The 11949-nt window shown below is 39.6% G+C and overlaps 1 protein-coding gene across 1 annotated transcript; it reads right to left on the reverse strand.

The window, feature by feature from the left end:
- Positions 1 to 273: 273 nt before the first annotated feature.
- LOC104529404 (uncharacterized) lies at positions 274 to 11835 on the reverse strand (the record flags this gene model as incomplete). Its single annotated transcript, XM_029086416.1, has 8 exons — positions 274 to 572; positions 1056 to 1203; positions 2329 to 2415; positions 5280 to 5393; positions 6194 to 6370; positions 7912 to 8057; positions 10951 to 11104; positions 11707 to 11835. Coding segments are annotated over 8 exons (987 nt in total), but the record flags the coding sequence as incomplete, so codon positions are not given.
- Between the last annotated feature and the right edge of the window lie 114 nt (positions 11836 to 11949).

Raw genomic sequence — 11949 nt, forward strand, 5'->3', positions numbered from 1 at the left:
GAACAAGATCCCCAGCCATCACACAGCCATTGTGGAGATCAGGGAATACAGCTCTCATCAAAACAACTTCAGGGCTTGACCTCTGTTCAGCAACAGATCTGAGCTGAGAAATGGTAGGGCAGTCCACTTCAGACTCGGTAAGAAAAGATGGGTGTGCAAATTATTTTCATGATGTTTGTGTATATCCAGAATAACAGCATTTATATTAACATTCTCTACTCGCATGCATGTTGTGAACCTCCTGCAGTTACAAAGCAGCATCAGGAAAACAAAGAGTGAAAGATGTATTGTCCTGTCAGCAAAACTCACTGAATTGAGAGGATTACTGTTAATTTCCCGAGTGCACTTTGCTTTTTCAACTAAGTTACCAGCTGCACTGCTGTAGTTCCAAGAAATGTATAGACATTTTTCTGAGCAACTTCCTCTGCCTCTGTGAAAGTGATCCCATTATCTTACATCTTGAATGCAAGTACTTGATCAGAACTTCCCCAACTATGATTTCACTCTGTAAGAGCTGCCGATAGAACTCAAGGGGGATGCTCAGGAGTCGATCCTTCCATAGGAAGAAAACACTGTGGGAAGAAAGGAAGATCAGTCAACACCAACACCTACCAGCGTTTATGTCCTTCATGTAAAAAGAGATTTGGATAGTTTAAGATTAGTAACTCTCTAGGTCCCTTTATTCTGTCTCTTTTAGTTATTATAAGGCATATCATACAGCATGATGAAGAAGAAAAACGACATGTATCTTGTATAGAGATTTTTTCACACAGGTCTGTTTTTCTGGATAGCAGCAATTCTTGCATAGTTGCTTCCAACTTTGACTAATGCCAGTTTTCTTCAGGGAGACACCACATGTGTTCTATCCAACCTTCTGAGCTTTGTCAGGCCAGTAAATTCTGAGGCTGCAGTACTGCTTGCTGTCATTAAGGATCTGCCTTTTCTTGGAACTATCCCTAACTATTTTCCTGGCTCAATAAGCTCTACACTTAATAGTGACTGTGATATGACAGGCTACAACCTTCATAGTTAAGTTAATCTTTCCAAATACTTACTTCTTTCTCTCAGGCCCTGCCCAAAGCTGCGGTAGACATGAATTAGTGCCCAAAACAAAACAGATTTTATTGCAACAGAAATGCAAGAGCCGATAATGAAAGCAGCTTCCAGGGTGTAAGAATTCCCTTTGCCCCACTCTCTTATCACCTGCAGGAAAATAAAGACATACAACAATCAACTCCTAGTGCCACAAAACCCTGAAGCCATAAAATGCAATTAACCACTAAATTTGTGAAGGAAGTCACTAGATAGTAATTGGGGAGAGGAAAAAACCTGGTCACTTTTAAACCATCTTACTTTGCCAGTCAGATAAAAGGTGCTAAAAATAATTGGTTTGGAGAAATTACTATATTACATATCTCTGTAGCACAGAGGAGTATTGCATTGTATGTCCATGGCCTTGTGTGCTGGGCACTCTCACGTGCTCTTTGTTGCCATGTAAAAATGTGAGACCCAGCTGTTTTCAAGTTGTTGTGTTACTCTTATGTCAGAAGCCACCACCTGTGCTTTTCTTCCTAGCTGCAATACACACAAAGTGTAGCCACCAATGACAGCGTGTGGTCCTTCTGTGCTTTGCCAGTGAATAATTGGAAGAGCCTGATCTGACTGCATACTTTAAGAACCAGAACTCCAAGGACTTGGATGACTGCAGCCACTGGACTTCTATCAGTGTCTGGACACTATTTAATAATGTGAAGTATGAGAAACACTGGCTGCTATCAGCATTCGAGCCCTTCCCGTGACGAACACTGCTTTGCCCTTCTTCCTTACCTCCTTGTGTTGTGGGAGGTGCTGGGGTGCCCCACTGATAAGTGCTGTATCACTATTACAGTGCCAAAAAATGCCTAACGCTGGAGTTTGTCGGGCTTACACTGTCTTTTGTTTTGGCTACATCAGGATCGACAGCTGGGGGTGCTGCCTAAGAAATTCTTTAAAATATAATGACTTGAGGCCCTGCAAGAGGTCAAATACTCTGGCACCACTCGAGACTTCTTGTGAAGGAGGGGAGGCATTTTTGAGGAGCTGTGTATCTTATACTGGAAGATTTTTGTTGCATCAAAAATCCCTAATCGTTCTGGACACTTTGCCAGTTGCGGAGACTTCCAGGGCCTCTCCCTCTAAGAAACCAATTCAACAGCAATTTGACATGGTTCCTGTCTTGAAAAGTTGATCCTGAAGAGGCAGGACATGTCTGTTGCTTTGGGCCCAAGGATCCAGTGATGAAGAGGAGGCCTCCAGCCCATTATCGAGCAAGTAAGTTTGATGAATTACCGTGTAGAGCAGGTAGATGAGATAAACTACTTCAGGTACATTCTGACTCAGAAAAATCCACACTAGAGGTTTTAGTTCTTTTAAAATCTGTAAAATAAGATGAGATATATACAGCTTTATAACTCGTTGCTATATAAAGGCAATATAGTTAATTTTTCAATAGCATTTCAAGTGAAATCAGGACTTGTTGTTTCATGGGCACATCCTAACAGTTGTGTGTGATTTGAACCATCTTAGCATCCTCTTGAGCTCTGCCTTCTAACACTTACAGTACAACTCCCACCTAGCTTAACTGGACATGCAGCTGACTCCTCTGAGTTGCATCAAAGCTGATGTACTTTTTCTTTGGGTTTATGCTCAGAATTTTCTCTAACAAATTAATGTTTTCATAGCTAACAGACTGAAAATGCTCTATAACTTTTTTTTCCGCCTTTGTTTCTACTACAGAGAATTAAAGTCACTGAGAACTAAAATGTGGGAGGAGCAAGAGGATTTAATTTTCAGAACTTCATTTCACAATTAACCTTGGGACTTGGGAAAGAAGAAACAAGCAGGTAGCAAATTTCAGCAGTCCTTAACTGGAAGGGCAGGTCTGAGCAAACAAAAGAAAAACAGCTGAGTCACTGGGAATGAAAGCAGTGACTACACCAATGCTATGATAAGATTTGATCAACCACAGATTTCCCCCAAAACCAATACTGATCCTTCTGCAATGGTCAGTATATGAACCTCTGGAAAAGCATTAAGGGAATTATCCCTCCCCTAAGGGATTTTGTCTGTTCTCTGCCACCTCTACTATTGTCTCCGTTTTCTGTGGTACTGCATAGGGCTTCTCTTAGGATAAGACCAAAATGGAAAGGAAAACAAAGGCTGAGAAACATGAGGAGGGGAGAAGAGAGGATTAGTAATTAACAGGAGAAAAGAGAGAAAATAAATAATGGAAAGAAATCCACTAAGTAAATGGGAGAGCATGTATATAAATAGAAAAACAAACAAACAAACAAACAAAAAAACCCCAAGAATAATCCCGTTGTGAAATGGCACGTGCATCAACCCAGAAACAAGGGAGCAGGAGGCTTAGCTGTGCTCTCAGGTACTGTGGTTACTGGGAAGCACTGTGTATGAGGCGTTTCCAAGTCTTCCCTTCTATTATGCTTATAGTTTTTGGTGGATTATGTATGTCTCCATACCTTTCTTAGGTAACAACCTCATAGCAGCTGCAGTTTCTGAGGGCACCAAATGAGACAATGATACATGTTTCTCTACTGCTGCATCATCTGCTAGAAGCTGAATTGTGAAAAACTTGTCTGAATAGGGTAAGGAAACAATCCTGCAAACAGGATCATTTTTACCTTGGATGCAAAGCTACCAGACTCTCATGAAATGTATCCACCTTATCTAAGTTGCTGTTGCCCTGCAGTGCTGCCAGTTACTAAATACAACACTATATATTTTTTTTCATTAATTTTACATTTGGTATTTCTTAGTTAGACAAGAAACTGTTAACTTTTTCCAGTAGAATAGTCAGTAATATACCCAGACTGGGTAAAAAGTAGCTTTCAAGTAGCTGTAGCGTAGACAGTTTTGAGCAAAGGGCAAGAATATGTACTTATCCCTGGGACATTTACTATAACTAGTTGAACTATTAAGAAATACTTTTGCTATTGATGGAAGCAAAAGGAATATAATGTATGTTAAGACATGAGAGCATCTAACTGAAATGCCTCTTTTCTTAAAAGATACCGTGCCTCTTTTAATGCCTAAAGGCAAATTAAGGAGAAGCAAAAAACTACTCTGTGAAGGGCAACTGGTCAGATCAACTTTGTTTCTTACGGTGGGGAAAAAGTAGCTGAAAAGTTTACACTTTTAATCCTAGCAGGAAAACAGACATGGTTCTAATTGCTCCCTTCTTTCCACCCCTGATACAATTTAACTAAAAGCAAAGATCCAGGCAGAAAGGTATTAAGGAGCTTTTAGAAGGAAACCAAGCTATAATGTCCCTGTCTGCATTCCTAAGTGTCACACTCACAGTTAGTCCTGTCTCCATTTTTCCCTGCTGGACAGCTGTTAGTGGCCACAACACTCCAAAGTCCAGGAAAAGATGATTCTGTGCAACTATTCACTTAAAGTTACTAAAGTCTTTTAAAAGCACAGTGCTTGGTGCTATCTCTGTTTTTAGCCAGGAAAGCAATCAAAATACCTGCAAAGCTGTATTTCAGTTGTCAGGAATTTGTCTGAATGGCTAAAACAAACACCCAAGGAGCCTAAAAAACCCAACAAACTCAAAACCCTCTAAACTCCTTCCTGGTAATAAGAGTCTTGTATATCTGACGTACTTTCCCCTGATTCTGCAGTCACTCTTGGAACAGAGCTCTCAAGATTTCTGAGGAAGTTCAGTCTGACTAGTATGAAACATTTCAAGTTCACAAATCCTTATGTTAACCTGAAAACTGTCACTCACCTTTAAAGAAGCTGCCCCAGTAAAGGACCACTCATCTTTTTGGTGTCATTTCCTAAGGATATAAGGCCTATGCAGTCTCACTGTGTCTGTATATCCATCTTCATAATAATTTCAAGGACTGTTGCCACTTTCACCTAACCTTGTCAGAGAGGTAGAAATATTGAAGATACTGTAATCCTATAGGTTTCATTAAAGTAAGTGATCAAGGACTGAGAGTAAAACAATGTCCCTCAGAAAGGAATAATGATAGTGTGACATTGTTTCATCCTGTATATTCAGTTGAGAGACACAGATTTATAAGAAACTTGACTTCATTATTGTTGGTGATCTTGTTTTCTGCTGGGATCCATTCTGGCTCCCTTCCACTTAGCAGTATTACATAGAATTGGATGGCTGCGAGTTCCCAGCCTGTGATAATTGCTCAGGGTGAGAACTTGTAGCCTCAGAAGTTGACTATTCTTGCTAGTGTTGCTGTTAGCTTAACACTTACTGCGATGATGCTAATGGTCACCTTCAGGCAGGCCCAAAGAACCCCTGTTGCTGAGATGATGTTATGCAGAAGGGTGATCTCATGCAGGCTTATCAGCAGAATACACAAGCAGAGCTGAAAGAAAAGGTGAAGATTTGGTAAATTTATTGGCTTGAGAGACCATACAGCCCACTGAAAAATATCTGACACAAACTCCTGGCAACAGTAAGTTGGGCACAGGTCAAAAGACTAAAATTTTTCCTCAGAACCTGACAGACAGTACGAAACAGGACATAAGGACAGACGTAATTCCCTATATGCCATGTTAGCAACATCAAAGAACAGGGAAGGCAGTAAGATGAGCTCCAGATAAAGCATGAGGTAATACAGTAGTAAAGTAAGAATGAAGGGTAGTGTACAGAAGTACAAACTCTTTCTGAACAGATCTTGTGTTCACTTCACTTACCTATAACTCCAGGTCACTATCTCGCCCTGATTGCCCTGCTAGGTCAGGCTCCCCTCTCCTATCCCTGTGTCATTTTCTCAAATGTAAGAGACAGCTAGGATGGCTGGAAAGCAAGAGGCTGTAGGCTGAGATGTGCAGTGATAATCTTCCTCGTTTTAGGAGGCTGTGTTGGGTTGGAGCTTCTGGATGCAATTGTTTTTATGGACATACTTCCCAAAAAGAAGATTCAGTTTTCCTTTTGGGCAGGACAATGATAAAATACATGTTGATTCATTTTTAGGGATTTTAACTAAGCTTCCCTTTAGCAAACACCTGGAGAGATGATGATTATTAAGCTAATCTTATCTAAAAGGTAAGATACAGGCAGGATTTCTCTACAAAGTTAATAGTTCAGCTCAGCTCGTCTAATTCTAAAATATTCTCAGTAGGAGGGGAAAAAAAGGGAACCTGGGGGGAGAGAATTCTATACCTGTGCCTGAAGATCGAAGGTCAACATGGAGAAACAGAGGTTCAGCATGAAGTACTGTGACTGCAGACTTTCTAGAGCACCACCCACTCGAAAGGCCATCATGCTTTGACTCTGAATGAGGATGATGGCACAGATCACATCAAAGGAGCCAACCAAGAGGATCAGAATGAAGCGGGCCTGATGGGAAAGAGAAATAAGGATGTGACTGACCATGCCAAAAAATCTTAAATCTTCTAACTGGTAACAATAAAGGAGTAAGGGGAACCAGGCTGCCTATTAACAGTGTTTTAAATAGACAACAATTACAGATGACAGTTTGCCACACTGTTAAGTGGCAGAGATCAGGCTGTGATTGTTGCAACCACTTGGTAGTAACTGTAAACTCATATTGGCTATTTTGGTTTACCTTACCTTCAATGTAGCTTCACAGCTGTTAAGAGACACATAACATTTGCACTCTCTATACCATCGTGACAACTTTTAGCAAGGTTTTGCTTGTATGTTTTACTCCACAGTTTGAAGAAACATATTTCTTTGCCAGAGACTGGCTCTAAGCTTGCTATGCGGCATAAACCAAGTGATAAGAATCTTCCCTGGGTTACTCTGATGCTGTACGTGGTTTTGTCTGGGTTGTATCCACAACTTTGCTGGCATTCACACTAAATGTCTGCTGCTTTAAAGATGGCTGAAGTGGACAAATGTCCTTCGTAATTACACTGAGATGAGAATACTAGTATGCTTTATTATGGTTCTGAAATTTTGCTCTGGAAGTAGGAGTTACAGTAATCCAAGTTACTTTATAGTAGTAAAAGTAAGTCCTGAATCTTATACACCAGGCTTTACTTTGAGGTTCTTGTTTAATATATAAACTGATGACTGAGATGCATACCTTAAAGTAATTTGCATCTCCTTGATTCCTGTTCCTTATTGAACCTAACTCAGTTTGCTCTAGATAAGTATATTTAACTAAATGTACAATTGAGATGTAAATTGAATAGGAAAATTCTGCTTTGCTGCGTCTTCCTAGCTTGGTTGCCATTTCTTCTATGGAAGAATAATTTCTGGATGACTTCATAGCAAGTAACCTCCTTCTCACATTTGTGATAAACGTGCTACTGCAAAAGGGAAGGACTTCTGAGCAGCACAGCAAAGGAAAGTTTAACTACACATCTCAGTATTGCATGGAATGTAATCCTCATATTACATTTTATTGTTACAAAATGCAAATAAGATAATCTGGAATGGCAGTACCTCCCTTAGCACATTGCATCTCAGTTTCCTTGCAGGAGGTTACCCACAGCTCTCTTAAAAAACACACTGCTGCATTTATAGAGCAGTGGGGTAATGGCTGTGTCCTTGCATGTAGACTGGAGATTCCAGGCCTGTTTGTAGAGTAGATTTACGTGCTTTTAGGCCAGTTGTTTTATAGACATAAATCTGATGCAGAATAGGTGAAGTAAAGGATATCTTCTGTGGTAATCCTGTGTAATATTCTTTGATATTTATGTTACTTTCAGATACTGCCATAAAAAAACTCATAGAATAGCTCAGAGAGACAAATTTGCAATTGTGGAGGTGCACATTTTGTTATTCAATAGTAGGAATAATTCAGCCTGGTTTTTCTCTGTTACCAGTGCCCTTATCACAGATATCTTGCTTTTCTAAGATTTTCAAATCCACTGTGTGGAGAAAAGCGAAGTTAAAGCCAGGAGACTAACCAGGAGTTTTGGCTTTTGCTCAGCAGAGAGAACTGTGAAGTTGACAATGGAACGAAACATCACTAGCAAGATGGAAAGAACAAAGACGATGAGCTCCTGGCGATTCTCCTGCAGGATTCCTCTAGTCACATAGTACACACAGAACACTGGGGAGGAGAAGGAAAGGTCAGTTACCAGGAGAACACAGATTGCACATGGTGCAATTTTTCAATATCCTTGATCCAGATGACAAAATACAGGTATCAAGAGAGTGTAACTTAGGCTCCTCAGTCGAGAGTGTATTTTTATTCTTACTAAGGAGCCTCAATCAGACACTTAAAATGAGTACTTTCCCCTGTGTTTAACACATAAGAAATTAAATAATTTGTTAGATTTTTAAATTACTAGTGAAGTAGCACTTTGAAAATGGCAACATATTAGTGATCCAAATTAATTGGCAGCTGTGGTATGTTATTCTATTAATACTATATTGAACACTATGTTGAATAGTATATTTCAGTTAAATGAAGCAACACCATTTTTATTAAAGAACTGAAATGACAGTCTTCCCAGTAAGAGTAACTGAAGTGACTAACAAGGAATTTACTACTCATACACATACCTCTACAGTATTGTTTGTGTGGTTCTGACACTACAAATGGCTCACGTGTTGAAATGAACTTAGACTGGATTCCTAACAGTTTATTTTTGTGGTGGAAATTTTGAAACACCTCATCCTGCAAACTATAGTCCAGAAGAGAACTGGTTCAGGAAAGTTCTGAGTTATGTTTTTATAAAATGCATCGAAACCCACCACTCTTAACACCACAGTTAGCTGTCTGTTGAACTCTATACATCTGTTTTGACACAGCTCAAATAAGGCAAAGGCTTTCCTTTCATAAAAACAGGAATCAGTGCTTTGTTCTTATATAGGATGCTCCTACAAACACTAGTTTGTTCTTACCGTAGACAAAGTAACAATAGATTTCTTTTTCCAGAAGGCTACTTCCTGGATTCTGCACATAAAATAATCTAGTTTTGCTAGGTTGGGACATGGGGACAAAGTATCATAAGGTTTTCAAAGTAACATAATAACTTCAGTTTCTCTAAACAAACCTCCCAGTGAATGAACTTCCCTTTTCACTTTTATTAACAGTGACTGAGAAAACGGAAAATGATTGACAAATTACAGTGTGAATCATGCGATTTTTTTTCATGCTTATGACCTCAGGAAGACCTGAAAGATTTAAGACAGTATTTCCTTGTTTTGCAAATTCAGCTGCTAAATCAGAAGCCTGTACCAATTGTTTGAAAACAAGCTTTTTTTCTGAGCATTAAGATTTTTGCAGAGATAGCACATACACATTTCTGAAATACAGGACATCCCTTTGTTTTTGGTAAGTGACTATTTTTCAACAAATTAAATCCCAAACCCTCTTTAAAGTAAGTATCTCCAGTGGTAAATCCAAGAGATTGTTACAGCTGGGGCATCTATTTCTTTAAAGAACTATAACCAGTTCGGTCAGTCTTGGTCTGCCCTATGGAAAACATGTGGTTTTGGCACATTTATGGAGGTTAGCTTATACATCTTAAAATCTCAAGGTAAGCCCATCGTGGTTTTAACACGTTCCTTGAATGATGTTATCTTTACTGACTGGTATGCTGAAACAACAACTTTTGTTCACATTAAAACTTTGAAATCTGAAATAATGTGTTAAAAATGCACTGTTTTTCCTGATTTAAACCAGAGCTTTGCGAGAGGCATGAACTTCTTCCTCTGTGTGTGTTGCAGCGTAGAATACTAATTATTATCAACAGAAGGTTGGGGGGGAGATAGATGATTAGCAAGCAAGCTTTCAGCTTCCCCATTTATAACATCATGTGATTTATTTCGTTTATTATGAAGGTTCTTCATTTTTCTCTGAAGCACAAAGCAGTGGTTGCTAACAAAAACAGTGTGACAGATTGGAGGCACCAATGGCCTGTTCTAACATTGCAATTTTTGTTGGTGTGCTGAGTCCTCTGTGAAAAGCTGCTAATCAAACCAGAGTTTTGGAATAAAAGTATTGCTTGTATGTGTCTAATTATAGAATCTGGAACAAAATCTATTGTTTTTGTTCCCTCTGGGTGAAAGCATGAAAGACAGAAAGCAATGACTGCTTATCATTAGCATATCCTTCTCGTACACAAGGTGTTACACCCACAGAGTCTATTCTACACTGTTTTGGCCAGCGAGCCAACAGACAAAACCTGCAAAAGCCACTGAAGAGGACTTCCTAAAATACTTATGATTGTATTTATTTTCATGTTAAGTTTCATTTCTATTTAATACAAATAGACCCAGGAATATGAACAGAAATTTCTATTGAAGTTCTAATTGGAAATATCCAAGGAAGTCTGGATTTTGCTTTCAGTAGAACAAAAATTATTAAGGGGGGGGGAAAAAAAAAGAGAGCTTTAAAAAAAATTAGTTAGTTATTTTCTTTTATTAAAATACTTCAGGTGAAGCAACTTGCAGGAACTTAACACAGAGAGATGACTTAACATTTTCTTGTTTCAGATCAAACTGTGTATGTTTGGTTTCTTACTCATGTCAGGAGATGTACATTCTATGACAAGCCTTGGAGGCTGGACACCTCTGAATTCCCCAGCACATTACGGCACAGGCATTAAAAGGGAAAGGGTAAGCTCTTTCTGGCACAGCTGAACATTCAGTGTATCTTGCATGTGGTGACAGCTGTCTGACAGCAAAACCATCGCCACAGCTGCCTGATGAAGCAGCAGTAAGAAAGCTACTTAGAACAAAACTTCCTAAAACCTGAATATTTTTTCACACTGTTCACACATGAATATATTCTGGGTGAACGATGTCTATTACTGAACCTTTCCCTAAAATGCTACTGGGAAAAGCAACAATGGCAAAAGCATTAGTGCTAAACTAGCAGAAGATTCTATGTGTAACTATCAGGTCAAATGGACTGAAATAAGAAACTTCAGTTGCTGCCTAATTACTACCTTGGGAAAAAACATATTTGTTTTAAAAAACAGTGTGTTTCTTACCAACTCCAACTAACTGAATAAGAGAAATGGTGAAATCTTCCTCAGTTTGTCGAACGAGTGTCTCTATGGTTAGCCCTATGACACTTAGCAGAGACAAAATAGTGACACAGAAGTAGATCTTCACAGGAAACGAGAGCTCTGAACAAGGTTTTATCTGTAAAGGAAGAAAAATTTTAAACACATAATGCAGTGTAAAGTAGTTGCTGTTCCTAAGGAACACGTTAAAGCAACTTGGCTAAATGGCAAAAGTGCAGGGTTTTCCTTGGAAAAAGGCAGATAAACTGTTTACAATTGAATTGAAACTCCAAAGCTGCTGAGGAAGGGAGAACTCTTTATTTTGTAATTAATCTCATCTTAGATTTTTCTGGTTTATACCTTCTGCTTTTTCTCAGTGCCTCACAAGGCCCCGGTGTTAGAATTCTGTCTCCTGAAACAGAGATTGCTGATGCCCACCTCTACCCCTATCAAAACAGTGATGTTCAGCAAGTCACTTTTTCCCCAGGACCCTGTACTAAGATTTTTAATTTCAGAAAACTGTAAAGAAGAGTTCCCAGTCCTGAGCGATGGGTGGAGGATTCGAGGGAGAGATTTGTTTATTTTTTTATTATTCACCCCAGAGAGTCTAAATGATGGAGACAGATAAACTGCCCCAGGCCAGCAAAAAATCGTGATGATGTTGGGGGAAAACAAACCAAAACAAGTGGGTTTTTTTAATGTTGGAGGAAAAAAACCCAATCCAGTTCCATGTGAAGAGGCCCATGGATCTGGAGAGTCACCTGGAGGTGGGGCTGAGCTGTGGCTCTGCTCGCACAGCGCTGAGCGCCCGCTGCTGCCGGTACCCGTCATTCCTGTACCTACAGGAGTTCCTGGCCCGTTCCATGTTCGCTATTTGAAAATATAACTTTTATTTAACCCAAACCAACATGTTTCAGACCCGCTGCCGCCCGCCCGCCCGTCCCTCAGGGGGTTTCAGGGGCTCGGGGGATGTACTCACGGGGC

This window comes from Antrostomus carolinensis, unplaced genomic scaffold (genome assembly GCF_000700745.2).
Source record: "Antrostomus carolinensis isolate BGI_N321 unplaced genomic scaffold, ASM70074v2 scaffold35148, whole genome shotgun sequence".
In the NCBI taxonomy this organism is placed as follows: domain Eukaryota; kingdom Metazoa; phylum Chordata; class Aves; order Caprimulgiformes; family Caprimulgidae; genus Antrostomus; species Antrostomus carolinensis.